At 44.6% G+C, this 24,136-nt stretch overlaps 2 protein-coding genes across 2 annotated transcripts in view; one reads left to right on the top strand and one right to left on the bottom strand.

Annotated features, from left to right (window-relative positions):
• LOC308282456 (voltage-dependent T-type calcium channel subunit alpha-1H-like) overlaps nt 1–24,136 on the top strand; it is a gene marked incomplete at its 3' end in the record, with an annotated part of 293,092 nt that overhangs the window by 203,708 nt on the left and 65,248 nt on the right. Inside the window, exons 23-27 of the mRNA XM_080722802.1 lie at nt 12,865–12,933; nt 20,181–20,365; nt 20,682–20,808; nt 22,349–22,474; nt 23,619–23,708. Coding sequence (XP_080578928.1) covers nt 12,865–12,933; nt 20,181–20,365; nt 20,682–20,808; nt 22,349–22,474; nt 23,619–23,708 — 597 coding nt within the window. The remainder of the gene's footprint in view (nt 1–12,864; nt 12,934–20,180; nt 20,366–20,681; nt 20,809–22,348; nt 22,475–23,618; nt 23,709–24,136) is intronic.
• LOC308281570 (non-selective voltage-gated ion channel VDAC1-like) lies at nt 5,417–6,325 on the bottom strand (the record flags this gene model as incomplete). The annotated part of the gene is made up of 1 exon (XM_080721798.1): nt 5,417–6,325. The coding sequence occupies one exon, from the start codon at nt 6,323–6,325 to the stop codon at nt 5,417–5,419; it is 909 nt and encodes a 302-aa protein (XP_080577924.1).

The following is a 24,136-nucleotide window of genomic DNA, read 5'->3' as shown; positions in this document are numbered from 1 at the left end:
TCTCGTTTACCGTGCTAAAATGTGGGGCATGCATACGCATGGGGGCATGCGTACAAGTGGCTAAATATGTCTTTTTAGACACAATAAGCCAGCAGTTTCTTTATTGCTATTTACAGTAACACTGCTAGCCCCCAAGTCACATCCAACCATGAAAGGTTGCGTTGTATCTTGGGAATGGGCTTATTCTGTGTAAAATGACATATTTAGCCACTTGTACACATGCCCCCAACCGCTGAAATAAGAATCTCTAAAACAATAGAAAGAAGTAAATGAAATCATTTTAACACTCATCTTTTATATTCTTTAATTACAATCTAAAATATGAACCCTTGTTGTAAAAAACGAAAGTTGTCCTAATATTCTGGAAAGGTTTTGGTAAAAATGAGTGGGAACCCTGAAGCAGGCACGCACGCACGCTCGCACAAACACACACACGCATGCATGCACGCTGCTACGCAGGAGGAGCTGTGGACGGTGTCTGGAGCTCCCAGCAGGTTCCATCTGAAGAAGACCTGTTCTGTACAAGCATATCTCGGTAGGTGCGTCGTCTCACCAGCCAACACTCCAGAGGAGGTTGAATGAACTGAAAGCCGCAGATTCCCAAAACAACAGCTTTGAGGATCTGTTGGGACTGATTACTGAAACACTCACCTGTGGGTGTCCAGTCTCCATGTTGGTAAACACATAATTGGTCTACAGGGAGCTGAAAGGGACATTTCACCTCTGAGACGACAAGATCTTATTTTAGTGTTGTTTGGAACACAACCAACACAATCCTATGTTCTTTATTTTTTTGTGCGTTCAATCTGTGTTTTAAGGTATTTTAGTGTTTCACTGTGCTCTCTTGATGTTGCATCACCAAACACACTTTCTCATGTTAGACCCTATTCACGGCCCGCCCACGCACACGCACTCAGCCAATTTCTCAGCAACTTCCCGGTGAAGAGTAAACCAACTCAGAAATTGCTGGACTTAAAGCCAACAAATCCTTATTTCGAACAGTAAAGTAAATTATAACGCTTTGTGCCTTTTACTATCTTGTGTTCTTGATCATGCTAGCCGTCATACTTTACTATTCGAAAATTGCATTAGATTTGTGATTTCTGTGTTAACTCTATGGGCTTTTAGTCGGGTTTCCCCTTCAACCGTGACATCAGCACCAGGAAGTTGCGTAACGTGAATTCGGTAAATTTCATTTCCTGACTACATGACTGGTGGTGACTACATGTGTGTTGTTTTGATCAATGCCAACCCCTGTAGCCAGAAAGTGCATAATGTGGAATAGTTTTGAAACATTTAAACAACACTTATCTTGTACAGAGGGTCCCTGGCACAACGTATAATTTCAGATGGGGGTCCGTGGAGAAATACACATTCGCTGATAATAAGTAGACATGGCAACTGGTGGTCAAATGTATTGAGAATGTAGGGCACACCCCACGCAGCTTACCCCCTCCTCTCCAAAGAACGTCTCTGCAAGAAAGGACACAGACGTGTTCTTTGGCCCCACGCCCATACGCCATGACACACTCTGGTGGCAAAACTAGCACTGGAAGTTCGGTGAATAACATTGGAATCTATGAGAGCCGGCTGGGACAGCGCATGAACAAAGAAAATATTTGAGACCTTTATAAAATACTCAGCTCAGGAATATAAAAGAAAACACGTCACACATTGTTTTGTGCTGTGTTGCTTTTCGGTGAGTATACTGTATAACATTATAGAGGCATCTAAAGAGCATCTAAACGTTTCTGAACTAGATAGTATCGCGAGACTCTCCACCATTCCCTGTCTGGAAATCCAAATCTCACGATATCTCCGAGACAGAAATAGCTGCCGCCGCTGTTTAGCTGCCTCAATAACATTATGTACCGTGCACATCGAAAAGCAAGTGATTGTAAAAATACCTGTGATGTGTCTTATTTTATATTCCTGGAGCGATTATACAACAAAGGTCTCTATCGTTCAGAATTCTACAAGCAGATCTACAAGCTCACAACGCCTCGCGCTGCGAGGCGTTGTGAGCTTGTAGACCGGCTATTTTCGGCTAAGAGGTTTGGTGTAGAGGGGAAAAAGAGCAGACTAAGTACAGAGTGAATGGTCAAGTTTTAATAAACTTGACCTTTCACTCTGTACTTAGTCTGCTCTTTTTCCCCTCTACACCAAACCTCTTAGCCGAAAATAGCCGAAAAACACACATTGTCATGAATCCAACATACACTGATGATTGTGCTGTGAAACGATGAAACTATGAACAGGTTGTGGGGGTCCCTGGGTGGTATTTCATTGACTTAATGGCAAGATGGCCACCGTGTGAATATGGTCCCTTTGTCCATCATTGTTTTATTTACAGTCAGCGTTACTTTATGCAGGACACAAGAGTCTAGCCCCACCCAGCAAGAGTGTAGCCCCGCCCAGCTGTAGTCAGCTGTCAGTCAGCTCTGTTCCTATTCGTCATTCACTGATCAGCTGGTCATTACATCACACTGTCTAATCCAATCAAAGCTCTCGTTCAGCATGGAAGGCTCCTTTAAATACGGCTTGCTTTCTCTACCTATGCTTTAGTCGGGGAGCCACAGGCCCAAAAGCTGAAAGAATAGGGTTTTACCTGTGTGACATCATGACATACTTTAATAGGGTTTTACCTGTGACGTCATGACATAAAGAATAGGGTTTTACCTGTGACTTCATGACATACTTTTATAAAGAATAGGGTTTTACCTGTGAAAGAATAGGGTTTTACCTGTGAAAGAATAGGGTTTTACCTGTGACATCATGACATAAAGAATAGGGTTTTACCTGTGACGTCATGACATACTTTTATAAAGAATAGGGTTTTACCTGTGACGTCATGACATACTTTTAATTTTTGTTTTTTTCTATTCATTTGGTCATTAACACAGCGGGTGCCCACGAGGTGTCTACACGCCAATCTCTTTGATGTCTCTGGAGGCCCACAACGCGTTGATGTGTTTACTGTATTTACAGTATTAACTTTAAATCTCACTGTTACGTTGGGGCTGCGCCTGGATGTAGCCCATTAGCCGCTAGTCGCTTCGAGTCGACGCTGAGAGCATCGCACGGCCGTTTTTCTCCGTATACTCCAATGCATTTCCCCATCTTTAACGCCCTTTATCTCTGATGTTTGTTTTATGGCTAAAACTGTGGCCGTGTGCGGCAAAATGTCCAAATTTTGATCGGCAATGAACAGCTATGATCAACACTGGCCCATACAGTAAGTTACACAATAACATCCTGTCTGCGCTCATGTGACCAAGTGACGTCATCACGCATGCATTGACGCAACAGGGCCTTGTATTCTTCTATGGAAGTCAATAGAGTGGCTTTGGGCACTTAGCTGGGGCTCTGGCGCCACCTTTTGGGCAGCCGATGTGTTAAGGTACACAGACTGAGAGGCCTGCTCTGTTGGAAAGATTGCGGAAAAAGGTTATGGTCATTTGTATATTCACTGTCCCATTGACTTCACTACACAGGAAAAGAATACACAAAATAAATCTGCCACTTCAGCCTGTCAAAACTGTGATTTTTGATGACTCATCACTTTTCACCGTTTTGTGGGGCTGAAATCTAGCCTAAGGAATGTTTTTCATGCAAAACAAATGCTTGCAATGGATTCAGCATCATGAAGAACCCCTAGTTTGACCCCTCACATGCTACTTAAAGCAGATTTATTTTTGTATTATTTTCCTGTATAGTTTTATTTTTCCTGTATAGTTTCCTGTATAGTGACGTTTTTCTCGCAATGTTTCCGGCAGAGCAGGCCTCTCATTCTGTGTACCTTAGTGACCAAATGAATAGAAAAAAATCAAACCTCGGTTCGAAGTGAAGCGGTGAATTCTTATTCTATGTGTTCTAGAGCTATGAACTCTGTGTTCTAGATCTACACATTCTGTGTTCTAGTTCTATATTTTTATGAATTCTGAATGAATTAATGATTTTATCTGGAGGGCCAAATTGTCATGTGAAGCTTGACCAATCCTCAATTCTCCATGCACGGGACACACAAAACTAACCAATCACAGCGCAGAGATGCACGGGACACACAAAGCCACTCCTTGGAAGCGGCTTTCACCGCTTCAAAAACAAAAATAAAAAGTATGTCATGACGTCACAGGTCCTCTCAAATGTTGGGCCCGTGGCTCCCCGGCTATCAGGGAACATCTCTGAACGCGGAGCCCTTTAACGCCAAGATTAACCGTATTCCATTTATGCAATAAACGGTTAATTCTACTTTGACGTGAATGTTCCCTTCCCCCCACCTTGCTGCCCCCCCCCTCTTCTATCACACCCAGTAGCATCATTTATAATGGATTGATGAGTTTTACAAACCCAAGGGCTCCCCCTACAGGCGACAGTGGCGAGAGATTTTCTTTTAATTCATTTTGTTTTCAATAAATAAAAATAGCAGTCCATAGTATCCATATATAAACCCAAAGGCTATTATAAGTATTTAGTCATTTCCAATTCATTAGGGGTCTCTAATCTCCTAATCTATGGCCGTCCCTCTCACAAAAGTACAGGAACCTTCTGATCTGAAAACCCATTCGGAATAAGGTCTAATTTCACCCCTGATCATGCCTTAAAGGGATATTCCACTTTCAACAGGGAAACAGCTTATGGGCTTTTCTCCACACACACACCCATTGTAACTTCAAACTTCATTTTAACCATGATAGATTCATTAAAAACACACATTATTTTTTTCTGGTGACTCATATTACCCTCCTGATATGTAAGCAGGCCATGTTTTTAACTTTAACTTTCTTCATTTATTTTTGAGCGGTGGTAAACCGCTCCATAGAGTGGCTGTGCGTGTCTGTAGCCTTTTTCCTCTTTAGCAAAATGTGTGTACGTAGCATCATGTTTGTCTAGTGATGTCGTATGTCTGTAGCCTTTTTCCTCAGCGTTTTGCCATAGCAAAACGTGTGTGTGTAGCATAGCCTGTACATCCTAGACTCAAATCCTAGTCTGAAGACGTTATGCAAGCACGACCACCGCTCACTTCACATTGGGTGTGATTCTATATATTATAATTAATTGGGAAAATGGAAAAAATGAAATACAAAAAATATCTATAAAAAAGAATTTAAAAAAGTTATCGAAAAAACACGGCCTGCTCACGTATTAGGAGGGTAGTATGAGTCACCAGAAAAAATGATGGGTGTTTTTAATGAATCTATCATGGTTAAAATGAAGTTTGAAGTTACAATGGGTGTGTGTGGGGAGAGACCCTGGGCCTGGAGGGCCTGGTAACATTTACATCAAATATCTAAATACTGAATCAAGTAAATTAAAATCTGTTCAGGTGTTCATAAAAGCCTGATTAGACGATAAAATGACCAAAGGTTTATTTGAAAGTGAAATATCCCTTTAAACCACCTTGTACCCTCTTCTATCAGGCCTCAAACTCTATGCCCATGCCCACCTTGTGCCCGCCGCCGTTGAAGTTCCTCCCGTCGATCTGAGCGGAGACGGTGAGCTTGACGCCGGGCCTGAGGGTCTGGGTGTACCCCAGGCCCACCAGACAGGCGTTGTCCACCTTGGCCTGCAGCGAGACGTCCCGGTCCAGACGGTACTTGGCGGCGAACGCCAGGCGGGGGCTGTCCTGTCCCACCGTCCAGCTGAGGCTGCTGGCCGCCTGCAGCCCCCCGTTCACCTCCTGGTAGACGGAGGCGCCGAACTCCGTGCCGTTGCTGACGGTGGCAAGCAGCTGGAAGTCGGGGGCGCGGAACCCCAGCGCCACGTTGCTCTGGGTCAGCTTGGAGCCACCCTGGGGGGCCGCTGCGGGGTCCAGGGTCATCTGGTAGCCGGCCAGGAGGCCCATGTAGCCCAGGACCCCCGCCGCGCGGACCCTGGGCGGCGCACGGCCCACGCCGCCCGGCGCCGCCGCCCCCACGAAGTCCAGGTCGCAGCCGGCGTTGAGGAAGGCGCAGCGGTAGCCCGTCTTCAGCGTGGCGCTCTTCTCGCCCGTGTTGGGCACGAAGGAGGTGTCCACGCCCAGCGTGGCGCCCCGCGCCGGCCGGTCCTCCATCAGCAGCTCCGTCTGCAGCCGGTTGTCCGTGTCCCAGCGGTGCTTGAAGCTCAGCCCCGCCTCCCGCAGCTTGTAGCTCGTCTCCAGGTGGCCTCCGGAGATGCCTGTGTCCGTGTTGTTGGAGCCCAGCGCCTTCACCTGGAAGCCGCTCTCGCTGCGCGTCTTGGCCTCCATCTTCACGGTGCCGAAGCCGAAGCCCTTGTTGAAGAGCTCCTTGGCCGCCTTGCCCAGGTCTTTGAACAGCGGCGGAAATCCTCCGCAGTGATCGCACATCGCTGGCTTCTTTCTCTACGCTGTGTAAACAAAACAATGGATCTCCCAAGGATGTACTGATCCAGGCGGGATCTTGTTGTTGTGTGCTAAGTGGAGTTCCCGTTGGGAACGTTGCTCCTTATGTTGCTGCGGTCGGAACAAACGTGACGCAAAGCGCGGCCAATATACGTGAATCCCACGTGGGATAAATGTCTGTCTGTCCGTCTATGCACCCGCCGTGCACACATAGATGAGTTGAGATAATTTACAGCCTCACAGTATGGGAACACACCTGGGAACGCACGCACGCACGCACGCACGCACGCACGCACGCACACACACACACACACACACACACACACACACACACACACACACACACACACACACACACACACACACACACACCTGCAGTGGAAACATGCCACCTTCTCTCCTGTTGTCATGACAGTAACACCTCCTCTAGTACATCTGCTGTCCAAGCCTTCACGCTACTCCTAACCCACCCTCAATACAGACAGTTTACAGTTCAGGCATTTTTGAAGCGGTGAAAGCCGCTTCCAAGGAGTGGCTTTGTCTGTCCCGTACATGTCCCGTACATGTCCCGTGCATGCAGAATTGAGGATTGGTCAAGCATCACATGACAATTTGGCCCTCCAGACAAAATCATTTATTCATTCTGAATTCATAAAAATATAGAACTAAAGCACATACAAAGTATAGATCTAGAACACAGAATGTATAGATCTAGAACACAGATTTCATAGCTCTAGAATACAAAATTCATCGCTTCACTTCGAACTGAGGTTTGATTTTTTTAGGCACTTTTAATCCAAAGTGACTTACAATAAGCAGATAATCCATCAATACAATAAGCAAGATAATATGTCAGAACATCAGCAACAATATAACAAATGCATAGGAATATCAATCTAGAAAAACAATAATATAGGTAGACCACGCACCTAATCAGTAAAAAAAAAAGACGAACCTCGGTTCGAAGTGAAGCGGTGGACAGATAGAACCCTTATTCTTGACCAATCCTCAAGGTATCCATTCATCTGACCGGGAGGAACACCACACACATATTCTAGATGTACAGGACATATAAATCATCATTTTTTATTAAATATTTTAATTAATATTAATTTTATTTATTTTCAATTTCTTATTTTAATGTATTTTTTTTAAACCCATTATACCAACCGGTATAAGGAAAGACCTGTTCATTCTGGCCTGGAGTGACCATATATGGACATAAAGTAACATACATTGTGTTTTTGAAGAACCCTATTCATTCTAGACTGAGGTCATATGGTAATTAAACGGACATTCTGTTTTTGAAAAAGCCTGTTCATTCTGGACTGAAATGACCATATATGGGAGGGGTCTGACCAGGAGGGAAACCGCACACATATTCTAGATGTACAGGACATATAAAGCCTATTCATTCTGAACTGAAATGACCATTGGACATGGGACACACATTTTGCTTTTTGAAAAAGCCTATTCATTCTGGACTGATATTTTACACGTACGGGACAGGAAAAACCTGTTCATTCTGGCCTATAGTGACCATATATGGACATAAGGTAACGGACATTGTGTTTTTGAAAAACCCTGTTCATTCTGGACTGTGATCACCATATATGGTAATTAAACGGACATTCTGTTTTTGAAAAAGCCTGTTCATTCTGGACTGGATTGACCATATATGGGTGTGATACACAGGACTAGATGTACAGGACATATAAAGCCTATTCATTCTGAACTGAAATGACCATTGGACATGGGACACACATTTTGCTTTTTGAAAAAGCCTATTCATTCTGGACTGATATTTTACACGTACGGGACAGGAAAAACCTGTTCATTCTGGCCTATAGTGACCATATATGGACATAAGGTAACGGACATTGTGTTTTTGAAAAACCCTGTTCATTCTGGACTGTGATCACCATATATGGTAATTAAACGGACATTCTGTTTTTGAAAAAGCCTGTTCATTCTGGACTGGATTGACCATATATGGGTGTGATACACAGGACTAGATGTACAGGACATATAAAGCCTATTCATTCTGAACTGAAATGACCATTGGACATGGGACACACATTTTGCTTTTTGAAAAAGCCTATTCATTCTGGACTGATATTTTACACGTACGGGACAGGAAAAACCTGTTCATTCTGGCCTATAGTGACCATATATGGACATAAGGTAACGGACATTGTGTTTTTGAAAAACCCTGTTCATTCTGGACTGTGATCACCATATATGGTAATTAAACGGACATTCTGTTTTTGAAAAAGCCTGTTCATTCTGGACTGGATTGACCATATATGGGCGTGATACACAGGACTAGATGTACAGGACATATAAAGCCTATTCATTCTGAACTGAAATGACCATTGGACATGGGACACACATTTTGCTTTTTGAAAAAGCCTATTCATTCTGGACTGATATTTTACACGTACGGGACAGGAAAAACCTGTTCATTCTGGCCTATAGTGACCATATATGGACATAAGGTAACGGACATTCTGTTTTTGAAAAAGCCTGTTCATTCTGGACTGGATTGACCATATATGGGCGTGATACACACAAAGCCATTCATTGGAAGCGGTTTCCACCGCTTCAAAAACTTCTAAAACCTAAAAATGCTCTAGCTTCATGTGTGGTCATTGAGGGAAGGTCATTTGAGAGGTTCAAAAATCCTGCCAGTGGCAGTCAGTAGACTGTCAGTGCATTGAGAGGTTCAGTCAGTAGACTGTCAGTGCATTGAGAGGTTCAGTCAGTAGACTGTCAGTGCATTGAGAGGTTCAGTCAGTAGACTGTCAGTACATTGAGAGGTTCAGTCAGTAGACTGTCAGTACATTGAGAGGTTCAGTCAGTAGACTGTCAGTGCATTGAGAGGTTCAGTCAGTAGACTGTCAGTACATTGAGAGGTTCAGTCAGTAGACTGTCAGTGCATTGAGAGGTCCAGTCAGTAGACTGTCAGTGCATTGAGAGGTTCAGTCAGTAGACTGTCAGTACATTGAGAGGTTCAGTCAGTAGACTGTCAGTGCATTGAGAGGTCCAGTCAGTAGACTGTCAGTGCATTGAGAGGTTCAGTCAGTAGACTGTCAGTACATTGAGAGGTTCAGTCAGTAGACTGTCAGTGCATTGAGAGGTTCAGTCAGTAGACTGTCAGTGCATTGAGAGGTTCAGTCAGTAGACTGTCAGTACATTGAGAGGTTCAGTCAGTAGACTGTCAGTGCATTGAGAGGTTCAGTCAGTAGACTGTCAGTACATTGAGAGGTCCAGTCAGTAGACTGTCAGTAGACTGTCAGTGCATTGAGAGGTCCAGTCAGTAGACTGTCAGTAGACTGTCAGTGCATTGAGAGGTTCAGTCAGTAGACTGTCAGTAGACTGTCAGTACATTGAGAGGTCCAGTCAGTAGACTGTCAGTAGACTGTCAGTGCATTGAGAGGTTCAGTCAGTAGACTGTCAGTGCATTGAGAGGTCCAGTCAGTAGACTGTCAGTGCATTGAGAGGTCCAGTCAGTAGACTGTCAGTGCATTGAGAGGTTCAGTCAGTAGACTGTCAGTCAGTGCATTGAGAGGTTCAGTCAGTAGACTGTCAGTGCATTGAGAGGTTCAGTCAGTAGACTGTCAGTGCATTGAGAGGTTCAGTCAGTAGACTGTCAGTGCATTGAGAGGTTCAGTCAGTAGACTGTCAGTGCATTGAGAGGTTCAGTCAGTAGACTGTCAGTACATTGAGAGGTTCAGTCAGTAGACTGTCAGTACATTGAGAGGTTCAGTCAGTAGACTGTCAGTGCATTGAGAGGTTCAGTCAGTAGACTGTCAGTACATTGAGAGGTTCAGTCAGTAGACTGTCAGTGCATTGAGAGGTTCAGTCAGTAGACTGTCAGTGCATTGAGAGGTTCAGTCAGTAGACTGTCAGTACATTGAGAGGTTCAGTCAGTAGACTGTCAGTGCATTGAGAGGTTCAGTCAGTAGACTGTCAGTACATTGAGAGGTCCAGTCAGTAGACTGTCAGTAGACTGTCAGTGCATTGAGAGGTCCAGTCAGTAGACTGTCAGTAGACTGTCAGTGCATTGAGAGGTTCAGTCAGTAGACTGTCAGTAGACTGTCAGTACATTGAGAGGTCCAGTCAGTAGACTGTCAGTAGACTGTCAGTGCATTGAGAGGTTCAGTCAGTAGACTGTCAGTGCATTGAGAGGTCCAGTCAGTAGACTGTCAGTGCATTGAGAGGTCCAGTCAGTAGACTGTCAGTGCATTGAGAGGTCCAGTCAGTAGACTGTCAGTGCATTGAGAGGTTCAGTCAGTAGACTGTCAGTCAGTGCATTGAGAGGTTCAGTCAGTAGACTGTCAGTGCATTGAGAGGTTCAGTCAGTAGACTGTCAGTGCATTGAGAGGTTCAGTCAGTAGACTGTCAGTGCATTGAGAGGTTCAGTCAGTAGACTGTCAGTACATTGAGAGGTTCAGTCAGTAGACTGTCAGTACATTGAGAGGTTCAGTCAGTAGACTGTCAGTTCATTGAGAGGTTCAGTCAGTAGACTGTCAGTGCATTGAGAGGTTCAGTCAGTAGACTGTCAGTCAGTGCATTGAGAGGTTCAGTCAGTAGACTGTCAGTGCATTGAGAGGTTCAGTCAGTAGACTGTCAGTGCATTGAGAGGTTCAGTCAGTAGACTGTCAGTGCATTGAGAGGTTCAGTCAGTAGACTGTCAGTAGACTGTCAGTGCATTGAGAGGTTCAGTCAGTAGACTGTCAGTGCATTGAGAGGTTCAGTCAGTAGACTGTCAGTACATTGAGAGGTTCAGTCAGTAGACTGTCAGTACATTGAGAGGTTCAGTCAGTAGACTGTCAGTACATTGAGAGGTTCAGTCAGTAGACTGTCAGTGCATTGAGAGGTTCAGTCAGTAGACTGTCAGTACATTGAGAGGTTCCAGTCAGTAGACTGTCAGTGCATTGAGAGGTTCAGTCAGTAGACTGTCAGTGCATTGAGAGGTTCAGTCAGTAGACTGTCAGTACATTGAGAGGTTCAGTCAGTAGACTGTCAGTACATTGAGAGGTTCCAGTCAGTAGACTGTCAGTGCATTGAGAGGTCCAGTCAGTAGACTGTCAGTGCATTGAGAGGTTCAGTCAGTAGACTGTCAGTACATTGAGAGGTCCAGTCAGTAGACTGTCAGTGCATTGAGAGGTCCAGTCAGTAGACTGTCAGTGCATTGAGAGGTCCAGTCAGTAGACTGTCAGTGCATTGAGAGGTTCAGTCAGTAGACTGTCAGTGCATTGAGAGGTTCAGTCAGTAGACTGTCAGTACATTGAGAGGTTCCAGTCAGTAGACTGTCAGTGCATTGAGAGGTCCAGTCAGTAGACTGTCAGTACATTGAGAGGTTCAGTCAGTAGACTGTCGGTGCATTGAGAGGTTCAGTCAGTAGACTGTCAGTACATTGAGAGGTTCAGTCAGTAGACTGTCAGTGCATTGAGAGGTTCAGTCAGTAGACTGTCGGTGCATTGAGAGGTTCAGTCAGTAGACTGTCAGTGCATTGAGAGGTTCAGTCAGTAGACTGTCAGTACATTGAGAGGTTCAGTCAGTAGACTGTCAGTACATTGAGAGGTTCAGTCAGTAGACTGTCAGTACATTGAGAGGTTCAGTCAGTAGACTGTCAGTACATTGAGAGGTTCAGTCAGTAGACTGTCAGTACATTGAGAGGTTCAGTCAGTAGACTGTCAGTGCATTGAGAGGTTCAGTCAGTAGACTGTCAGTGCATTGAGAGGTTCAGTCAGTAGACTGTCAGTACATTGAGAGGTTCAGTCAGTAGACTGTCAGTACATTGAGAGGTTCAGTCAGTAGACTGTCAGTACATTGAGAGGTTCAGTCAGTAGACTGTCAGTGCATTGAGAGGTTCAGTCAGTAGACTGTCAGTACATTGAGAGGTTCAGTCAGTAGACTGTCAGTACATTGAGAGGTTCAGTCAGTAGACTGTCAGTACATTGAGAGGTTCAGTCAGTAGACTGTCAGTGCATTGAGAGGTTCAGTCAGTAGACTGTCAGTACATTGAGAGGTTCAGTCAGTAGACTGTCAGTAGACTGTCAGTGCATTGAGAGGTTCAGTCAGTAGACTGTCAGTGCATTGAGAGGTTCAGTCAGTAGACTGTCAGTGCATTGAGAGGTCCAGTCAGTAGACTGTCAGTACATTGAGAGGTTCAGTCAGTAGACTGTCAGTACATTGAGAGGTTCAGTCAGTAGACTGTCAGTAGATCAGTCAGTAGACTGTCAGTTCATTGTCAGAACAGCTTACATAAGGCTGAAATGAAAAGCCATGCAGAACTGTCTAGACACTACTCTAACCTGTGTGTGTGTGTGTGTGTGTGTGTGTGTGTGTGTGTGTGTGTGTGTGTGTGTGTGTGTGTGTGTGTGTGTGTGTGTGTGTGAGTGTGTGTGTGTGTGTGTGTGTGAGTGTGTGTGTGTGTGTGTGTGTGTGTGTGTGTGTGTGTGTGTGTGTGTGTGTGTGTGTGTGTGTGTGTGTGTGTGTGTGTGTGTGTGTTCTAGGAGCGTGTGTTCCTCAGTGTGTCCAACTACGTCTTCACCGTCATCTTCATGGCAGAAATGATGGTCAAGGTAACCATGACAACACACACACACACACACACTGATCTTTTCAAGCGCTCTCTCTCTCTCTCTCGCTCTCTCTCTCTCTCTCTCTCTCTCTCTTTGTCCATCTCTTCTTAAAGGAGTAGTTCACCCCCAAAATGACTTCTTATTGATTACACAGGCCATGGAGACTTGGGTTTAATAATTGTGGGCTCGCTGAAAGCGAGCACGCATATGTTATCTTCATTATTTATCTATCTATCAGTCAAGTTCTCTTCAACACTTTGCAACAACAGTACAAAGGCAGGGCCCTTAGCCAATGAGGTGCAGCCCAAAGCATAGATCTTTGTGCCCATACATGGTGTTACATGCGAGCCCACACTGTTTCGGAGGAACAGTATTTCTAGTATTTTAGCTTTTGTAATTTTCATTCTTAAGACAAAAGATTGATTATAGTCAATTTACCCCCATTGATTACGGATCCATCCGGAATCAATGGGGGTAAACTTATTGTAATCAAATTATTGTCTTCAAATTGTTGACAAATAGAAAATGAAATATTATTGAACTCAAGTCTCATCCTGGCTCTGGGTCTGTACTGCGGAGCCAGGGTCTATTAAAGGGATATTCCACTCCCTGAACAGGGGAGAGGCCCTCCAGGCCCAGGGCCTCTCCCCATACACACCCATTGTAACTTCAAACTCCATTTTAACCATGATAGATTCATTAAAAACACCCATTATTCTATCTGGTGACTCATACTACCCTCAGGGGCGGCCTTAAGAATCAGGAGGCCCGTTTCAAGATTGATTAATGAGGCCCCCCCCCCCCGCCGCCGCCGCCGCCGCCGCGGCCGCCGCCACCGCCGCCACCGCCCCCGACACACACGCAGCAACGGCCCAAATATTACAATGAAGGACTCTGATTGCATCCTTACTCCTTTGTGGTCAACATCAAAGCATATGCACCTTCAACAATACAGCACCTTCATACAATACAGTAAAACACAAATGCTTAATTGAGCAATTATTTAAATTTTACTTTGTTCAATAATAACGAAATTATAACTGGCAGGCAGAAGTATTCAATGCAAAATCAGTTCAATTAAACAACAATTTCTTCAACTTTTCAATTAATTATTATTGGCACTGGCAGACATGCAGTGGCAGTAAACAATGAGGCTCGCAGCTCTCGTTTTCTTTTTTTCAGCACAGCGCTTAGATCAATTATATAGCTAAACTGCCTGAAACCATTTCAGACAGGATGGAAAATAGAAAGAACAGATTTACATCAAGGTGTACCAAAAACAGCAACTCACTTGTGTCTTTTCTCCACTCGGGACATGCAGTAGTTAGTTTTCATACAATAGAGTAGCCTAAGTGGCAAATTATAGCCTAACCCTTGGCTTTAATCGTAATCCAAACAGGATATCATATCTTAAAACATTGACATTTCGTGTTTATCCTAATCTTCAGTCTTGTCTTGCAAATTGCAGATCATTTCCATAGCATGCATAGGGATGTTTTATAGATTCTGAGAAGGTTTATAGTCCGAGCTTTTTCTTTTTCTTTTTTCAGCACCACGGAGAGCTCCACAGGATTACAACGGCCAACGGGCAAGAATAAAGGCCTGGAGAGAGTGGGACAGAACGACAGAGAGAGAGAGAGAGAGAGAGAGAGAGAGAGAGAGAGAGAGAGATAATTAGTGTGACTGCGGGGCATAGGCATGATAATAGGTTATAGGTCAGCTACTAAAGAGATTCAGAGGAGGAGGTGTTAATTAAGAAGTTTATTATTTTTTAATAAAAAAATTACCTTTATTCAATCTGTGATGATCGCATTCTACAGCTTCACTCTCCTATTCTTCTGTGCTGCGAATGCGCTGATAAGCTCGTCTTTGTCCAGAGAGGCTGTTATTTCGTGCTCAATCGATATCTGGCCAAGAGCTGACAGACGCTCCTGTAGCATGGTTGATCTCAGATGTGTTTTGATCAGCTTTAAACGTGAGAAGCTTCTCTCTCCACTCGCCACTGTCACAGGAACTGTCATCATGAGTCGCAGAGCAATGCTGAGGTTGGGATAATTTTCCACTAAATTGTGTTTGTAAATGTAGTTGAGAATCTGCATGGCGCTCTTTTCTTTCTTTGGAACAGCACTGAGCGCACACGTCACCTCGCGCTCAAGGTCCTCTGCATCCACATCACCAAGTGTGCTCACCATATTTGCGCAGCTCTCTTTCAGTGTTTGACTTTTAATAGCCTTTTCCATTCCTGCTCTTCCATAAATGAAGCCAAATAGATTATGAAATGAGTCCATCAGTTCGAAGCGCCCACTAACGCCTGTGATGGCACAATCCACCAGGGGAAGGAACACATCTCTCTTGAACCGCGCAGCAGGTGTCACCGACAGGGAAGGGTCAGGCTCTGCATTTTCGTATGGAAACTGGCGTTTTGGTTTTCGGATTCGTACAGTGGGGAATCCCATTGGAATGTCTAATTCGTCAGCTATGCTGCGGGCATCTGTTTGGGCAGATGAGAAGCCATTCTCTCTGTAATTTTGGAGGAACTTTAGAACACCTTTTGTCTCGTTCTGTAGCCCTTCGATTGACATTTTTGGGCTCTGGAGCTTCTTGCTGACGCGATTCACCTGGTATAAAATGTCATACCATATTATAGTGGTCACCAGGAATTCCCATGACATTATCTCCTTTTCTAGGCCTCTGGCTGTAGACACTGTCTCACTGTCACTTTTCTTTTTGGCATGGTCGACCAGCGAGAGGAGCGCATTGCCAACATCACCAAGATGGTAGCGCACAACTTTTGCGCTGTCCACACGACATTCCCATCGTGTGGCGGATATGGACTTGAGTGTCAAATCTGGGACGTTTGCCTTGAAAATATCCCATCGTTGCACTGATGAGCTGAATAGTGTGTATAACCGCTGTAGCACCCCAAAGAAGCTCACAGCCTCTGTTGTTGATTTAGCAGCATCCACCACTACCAAGTTAAGAGTGTGGCTGGCACACGGCATGAACAGTGCCTTATTATTCAAATCAAGCACCCTCTTCTGTACGCCGCTATTTTTTCCCCGCATATTGCTTCCGTTGTCATATGCTTGCCCCCTGCAATTTGAGATATCCAATCCCAATTTCTCCATGTGCTTTAGGAAAACATCTGTTAGGCCTGCACCTGTTGTGTCGAGCACTGGTAGGAATCCTGTGAAATGCTCACTGATAGAAACCCCGACATCCTCTTCGCAAATCACAATGCGCAGTGACACAGATAGCTGCTCGGTGTGTGAAGTATCGGGCGTGCAGTCCATTATCACAGAGTAATAAAGTGCCTTTTTCACTCTCTCTGTTATGACTTTCAGTGTCTGGTCTCCAATGAGTGAGATTAACTCATTTTGTATTGTTTTCCCCAAGTAGTGGTCAGCGATCTCTTTGTTTTCTGCTCGTCTGATATGTTCACTCATCACTGGGTCAAACTGTGCCATCAGCTCCAGTTGGCCTAGAAAGTTTCCATTACTTGGCTCATGTAGATTGGAATTATGGCCGCGGAAAGCAAGGTTTCTTTCTCCAAGGAACATTACAACGGCAATTATCCTCTTCATTACACTATTCCAGTGTGCCTTTTCCAACATTCGCAAGTCTTGGTAAGTTCTGTCAATTGTGCTGTGCGTCCTCAGGCGCGCTTCGAGGGCGCGCCAGCTATCCATATTGGCACGGTGCGCATTTGACTTCTCGTGATCCTTGAGAGTGAGTGTGAGTCTCTCCCAGGTTCTAAAACCTCCGCATGTGAGACTATGACTTCGCGCGCCAAATAGAGTACAGCAGAAACAGAACACTGAATCAGATGATTGTGAGTACACTAACCATGACCTGCGTATTTTTTCGCCATTTTGCATATGCATATAATATCGGTCCTTGGTAAAACGACGGCGTGGTTTGCTTTTATCACCACCATCATCATCATCATCATTGCCAGTTTTCACACCACCACGGCTCTGTGGAAAATCAATGTCTTCTAACTGGACGGGACCTCTCTTAACAATATCGACCCGTTGGTCACTGGTAATATGCATAGGCCATAGTGCTGGGTCCGTCTCTGTGAAAGCTGGGACTTTCTCCCTGTCCCTGTCTTCCTGGTTTTCGTCTTCCTCCCCTGTCTCACTCTCATTTTGAATGGCAATATTGTCATCATCATCATCATAATTGTAATCGGGTTCATCGTCACTTTCTTCAGACGCAGAATCTGACTCATTATCGCAATCTGTTTCTGCAGTGGGGTCGGGGATCTCATTTCCTTTTTTTTTAGCAGTAGGCCTATCTGGCTCGCTTGTATTGTCGTCACTGTCCGTGTCATCATCAATAGCCATGATAGAAGTTTGGCTTTGGCTATTTGTTGTAGGCCTACTACTAGTAGTAGTAGGCACAGAGTCCGACTGCATCATTTGGCTGGTGCTATCATCAGATTCATTTTCATTTTCATGATGGACATTCTGTGACGGACCGGACTCACCGGCGGCAGCAGCAGTTGTAGGCAGCTGTTTTTTAGTTGATGCTGGAGCAGCTGGACCGAAGAAAGAGGTAACCTTTGGGAGGAGTTTTATTTGTTTTGCTCTATCTTCTATTATTTTACGCTTTGAAGCACCACTAGGATGTATGCGTTTCATTTTGTGATCAGTATCCAGGCAAGTCTCACACGCGGTCTGTCAGTGCAGTCAGTCACGTGCACCACTATTCATTCACCGGCCGGCAACAACACAACAACAACACAACACAACACCTACAGGCTACAGCCAGGTTAAAACAAACACCAGTGATTATTAGCTGCTGCCATCTAGTGGACAAACTTAAAGACAAGGATTGATATTTATTATTCGAGTCTTGCACTTGCAGCATGGGGCCTGGCTGGGATGCGAGTAAAAAAAAAAGAGAGAGAGAGAAAAAAAAAAAAAAAACCCAGCCGGCTCGGAGGCCCCCTGACGGCCGAGGCCCGTTTCAATTGAAACCATTGAAACATAGTTAAGGCCGCCAATGGTCTACCCTCCTAATACGTGAGCAGGCTGTGTTGTTTTAATAACTTTTTTCAATTATCTTTAACTCTTTGCAAGCCGCAGGGAGCCCCTTAAAAACAGGGGTACAGAGGTACTGCCATGCAATCTTCTATTTATTTATAAACATGTTTTAAAAAAACAATGCACCAAATGATAACAACACGCTCGGATCGCTCGGTGCAAGCGTGAAAAACGTGCATGAAGCACGTTTTTTGGTCGGCCAACTTACATTGATGCAGCTGAAGGCTGATTTCCTCCGTTGATTTGCGTGGAGCCAGACGGGGTAAACCGCGAGAAAAAACAGCGCCCGAAAGTACATTACGTCCTCGTTGCACGCACAGCGATCTAATCACAGGTAATCCACTCATTCTGAAGCCTTGATTTCGTCTTTCGTCTGATCGAAAAAGACTCGGAGATGTGCTGGCCAAGCGGCTGCAGCCATAATAGAATGGCACGTAATGGCCGCCTGTGCATGCCAGTTGCTCCGTTGCAGATGACGTCATCACGTCTCTGACGCTTTAACCCTTGAGATGGTTTCTTAAAGAGACAGAGCACGACCGGCGACTGTTTTTTTTTTTTAATTATAATTAATTTCATTTTTAATGACCTAGTACGGGAAAAGACGGCCGGCTGATTGAGTGGACCGGACAGTTCGGGCAAGTACGGCCGGCTTGCAAAGTGTTGTTAATATTAATATTTTATTACATTTTTTTTCCAAAAATTATTAAAAATAAAACAATAAAACAGTTATTGAAAAAAACACGGCCTGCTCACGTATTAGGATGGTATTATGATTCACCAGAAAAAAATAATGGGTGTTTTTAATGAATCTATCAAGGTTAAAATTAAGTTTGAATTTACAATGGGTGTGTGTGGGGAGAGACCCTGGGCCTGGAGGGCCTGGTAATATTTACATCAAATATCTAAATATTGAATGAAGCAAATTAAGAACTGTTCTGGGTGTTCCCAAAAGCCTGATTAGACGATAAAATGACCCAAAGTTTTTTTTTAAGTGAAATATCATTTGATTGTGTGTGTTCTATAGGTAGTGGCTCTAGGTTTATACTGTGGTCAGAAGGTCTACCTCTCCAGCAGCTGGAATGTCCTGGATGGGGTTCTGGTGTATTAATCTGTGTGTGTTCTATAGGTGGTGACTCTAGGTCTGTACTGTGGTCAGAAGGTCTACCTCTACATTAATGTGTGTGTTCTATAGGTGGTAGCTCTAGGTGGTCAGAAGGTCTACCTCTACATTAATGTGTGTGTTCTATAGGTGGTAGCATTGGGGCTTTACTGTGGTCAGAAGGTCTACCTCTACATTAATGTGTGTGTTCTACAGGTGGTAGCATTGGGGCTTTACTGTGGTCAGAAGGTCTACCTCTACATTAATGTGTGTGTTCTACAGGTGGTGGCTCAAGGTGGTCAGAAGGTCTACCTCTACATTAATGTGTGTGTTCTATAGGTGGTGGCTCTGGGTGGTCAGAAGGTCTACCTCTACATTAATGTGTGTGGTCTATAGGTAGTGGCTCTAGGTGGTCAGAAGGTCTACCTCTACATTAATGTGTGTGTGTTCTATAGGTGGTGGCTCTAGGTGGTCAGAAGGTCTACCTCTACATTAATGTGTGTGTTCTATAGGTAGTGGCTCTAGGTGGTCAGAAGGTCTACTCTACATTAATGTGTGTGTTCTATAGGTAGTGGCTCTAGGGCTGTACTGTGGTCAGAATGTCTACCTCTACATTAATGTGTGTGTGTTCTATAGGTAGTGGCTCTAGGTCTATACTGTGGTCAGAAGGTCTACCTCTACATTAATGTGTGTGTGTTCTATAGGTAGTGGCTCTAGGTGGTCAGAAGGTCTACCTCTACATTAATGTGTGTGTGTTCTATAGGTGGTGGCTCTAGGTCTGTACTGTGGTCAGAAGGTCTACCTCTACATTAATGTGTGTGTGTTCTATAGGTGGTAGCTCTAGGTCTGTACTGTGGTCAGAAGGTCTACCTCTACATTAATGTGTGTGTTCTATAGGTGGTAGCATTGGGGCTGTACTGTGGTCAGAAGGTCTACCTCTACATTAATGTGTGTGTGTTCTATAGGTGGTAGCTCTAGGGCTGTACTGTGGTCAGAAGGTCTACCTCTACATTAATGTGTGTGTTCTATAGGTAGTGGCTCTGGGGCTGTACTGTGGTCAGAAGGTCTACCTCCACATTAATGTGTGTGTTCTATAGGTAGTGGCTCTGGGGCTGTACTGTGGTCAGAAGGTCTACCTGTCCTCCAGTTGGAACATCCTGGATGGGGTTCTGGTTCTGGTCTCTGTGGTGGACATCCTGGTGTCCTTGGCCTCCTCAGGGGGGAACCGCATCTTCGGCATCCTGAGGGTCCTGAGACTGCTGCGCACCCTGAGACCCCTGAGGTACTTACCTACCTACCTATCTATCTACCTATCTACCTACCTACCTACCTACCTACCTGTCTGTCTGTCTGTCTGTCTGTCTGTCTGTCTGTCTGTCTGTCTGTCTGTCTGTCTGTCTGTCTGTCTGTCTGTCTGTCTGTCTGTCTGTCTGTCTCTCTGTCTGTCTGTCTGTCTGTCACCCTGAGGTACCTGTCTGTCTACAGATTAAAATATCTGTGCCTGTATGCTTTTCCTGTTAAATTATTAAACTGTGTGTGTGTGCGTGTGCGTGCGTGTGCGTGCGCGCGCACGTGCGTGTGTGTGTGTGTGTGTACAGGGTGATCAGCAGGGCTCCAGGGTTGAAGCTGGTCGTAGAGACCCTCATCACGTCCCTCAGACCCATCGGCAACATCGTCCTGATCTGCTGCGGATTCTTCATCGTGTTTGGAATCCTGGGAGTTCAGGTAGGCCTACTGGACACACTGTCATTAACACATTCAGGTAGGCCTACTGAACACACTGTCATTAACACATTCAGGTAGGCCTACTGAACACACTGTCATTAACACATTCAGGTAGGCCTACTGAACACACTGTCATTAACACATTCAGGTAGGCCTACTGGACACACTGTCATTAACACATTCAGGTAGGCCTACTGGACACACTGTCATTAACACATTCAGGTAGGCCTACTGGACACACTGCCATTAACACATTCAGGTAGGCCTACTGGACACACTGTCATTAACACAATCTTACCTTTTAATGTGCACGGATGATGCCTTTTAATGTGCACAGATGATGCACCACACGTGTGCATCATTTACAGCTTTCAGCAAACAAAGAAATCTGCTTGGAAATCCGTTCAGGCATTATACGGTAGGCTATAGTGTTTCCTTCAAATGTAAACAAACATGACTGCCATGGGAGCTGCCATGGGCTGTTCTGGGAGAGTATTTTTTACAGGTCGTTCAGTCCGAGTGTATGCGCACCGGGTGTGTTAGATAATCACCCGCGTCACGGTTACTGAGGTTAGGGTTAGGTTTAGGCATAGTTTTACTGAGGTTAGGGTTAAGGTTAGGTTTAGGGGTTAGGGTTAGGTTTAGGCATAGTTTTACTGAGGCTACTGCACTCACTACACTGAGCACACGCCGGGTGCGCATTTCCGAACGCACCCTTTGATACACTCAGACTGAAGGACCTGCAAAACACTCTCCCGTTCCAGGAGTCAAACATGCATTTTGCGATCGCGATCATACCGAAAGTAAGGAGAAGTAGGGACTCTCAGGCTTGGCACAGCTATACACAAACTCGGGGAAACTCGGGGTTGGCACCGTATTTGTTAAGTCATTCACTGTCCCAGTGGATACATGCTGCCGATTTGCAGTTTCCATCCCCCGATCGTTGCTTACGCAAGTAAAACAAAAAGTGAGTATTTTGTGACGGGCAGTTGAAAACAGCGTCTCTCGCCCAAACTTGCAATGTAAACACAGGAAACGGATGTTGATCTCATGTTGCGATTTCCTGTTTTTCTGTGGGACTATGACCGCATTGTAGCCATCAGGCATTAGAACGCCACCAAGGCACTGGCAAAATAGCAAAAAATATTTTTTGCACTGTTTATTTTATTTATTTTTTTACTATATCTACTGCATAGTACTGTGTTCTATCCGTCTGTCATTCAATGTTATATGAGATACTTCAATGGTTTCCTGTGTAAATAAGCCACATGCTTTTCTAGGATCTCCTTTTAGTAGACCTTGTACCAGTGAACTGTACCGTCATGAAACTGTACCTTTTTCTATGCAAACTTCTAATGAAGTATTCAATCAATCAATCAATCAAAACTAAAATATAACTAAAACTATATGAAATTGTATTCCAAAATTAGCTGTAAAAATTACAAAGGATACCTTGACTTTTCCTAAATACGGTGTGTGTGTGTGTGTGTGTGTGTGTGTGTGTGTGTGTGTGTGTGTGTGTGTGTGTGTGTGTGTGTAGTTGTTCAAAGGGAAGTTCTTCCACTGTGAGGGGCGGGACATCGCTAACATCACCAACAGGTCACAGTGTCTGGGGGCGGGGCATCGCTGGACGCGACGCAAGTACAACTTTGATAACCTGGGACAGGTGTGACACACGCACGCACGCACGCACGCACGCACGCACGCACGCACGCACGCACGCACGCACGCACGCACGCACACACGCACACACACACACACACACACACACACACACACACACACACACACATTAATCATTTATCTGTGTCCACACATACTCTTTCCAATGTCAGGCCATCTCTCACCTTCCTTTTCTCCCTCTTGGAGAAAGTTATTGACGCCCACAGCTACAGTGGTTTTTACTCACTCACGGCTGTACAAGAGAAGTTTCAGTCTGACTTCAAACCTCAGCACTGAATCTGTTCCACTGAGAGTTTTTAATGATTTATTGCTTCTATTTCTGGTAGCTCCTCAATCTCGGTCCTCCTGGATCCTCCATCGGCATTCGATACTGTAGACCAGGGCCACATTACAAAAATGTCAAGGGGCCGCGGGCCAGTTGATAAATGATATGACATGACAACTTTATTTGCTTTATTTCCACATTTTGAAAACACAAGTGCAATGTGCATTATTGTATGGCTTGGCATTCCATTTCTATTCTGTCAATGACACAATTTGTAATCATCGTTTTACAGAAAATAAACTTGTGAAAATAGATATGGCAAAGGAAAATAAAATAAAATCAAACAATCTACTTAAAATATATTACCCACTTACCCAGACTGTTTAGCTACCAAATGGCTAATGATGCAGTTGTTAAGTAGGCCTACAATGTCGTTTTGGGTATGCTAATTGGTCGGGCAGAGCCACTGGTAAAAAAATAAAAAAGAAAAGAAAAAACCTTGGTATCTGTGATACTGTCCTGGCCTCATTTCTGGCTTTTCTTTCCTTTGAATGAAACACCTGGAGGTTACCCAGAGGTAACCTTATTCCAGAGGTTACTCGCCTCCTTACTGGCAAAAAAATAAAAATAAAAATAAAACATAGACTCATAACTCCAGTTTTAGCTGCACTTCATTGGCTCCCTGACAAATTTAGATTACGTTTGCAATAGGCTACATTTTATAAATCTTTGCACCGGGCTGCTGGCCTCTTTATACCAATCTTTTTTTTTTTTTTGGAGCCTGCCACCCTGCACGGAAACACACTGGGCGTTCACTGTTGACATTGTGATGTCACTGTTGACATTGTGATGTCATCCCCAGGCTCTGATGTCACTGTTCGTGCTGTCCTGTAAGGACGGATGGGTCAGCATCATGTATGATGGACTGGACGCTGTGGGCGTCGACCAGCAGGTAACACACACACACACTCGCACACACACGCACACACTCGCACGCACGCACACGCGCGCACACGTGTTTTCCATTGTACTGTGTTTCTTCATGTTTCATTAGTGTGGTTGTCCGAAGGGTAACACATCATATTTCTGGGGAAACTTTATTACGGATAAACTTTTCTGCTGCCATTGGAAATTGATGGAAAGTGACGTCACTAATTCTGATTGTAGATGAGATGCATTTGGAATTCAATGGGGGAAAAGTGAAATTGGAATTAGTGAAATTGGAAAAAGTGAAATTGGAATTCAATGGAGGAAAAGTGAAATTGGAATTGGAATTCAATGGGGGAAAAGTGAAATTGGAATTCAATGGGGGAAAAGTGAAATTGGAATTCAATGGGGGAAAAGTTAAATTGGAATTCAATGGGGGAAACGTGACATTGG

The sequence above is a fragment of the Nannobrachium achirus genome (genome assembly GCF_963921795.1).
Source record: "Nannobrachium achirus genome assembly, chromosome: 3".
Taxonomy (NCBI): domain Eukaryota; kingdom Metazoa; phylum Chordata; class Actinopteri; order Myctophiformes; family Myctophidae; genus Nannobrachium; species Nannobrachium achirus.
Note: the sequence above shows the minus strand (reverse complement) of the source record. Positions and strands in the feature narration are given on the sequence as shown.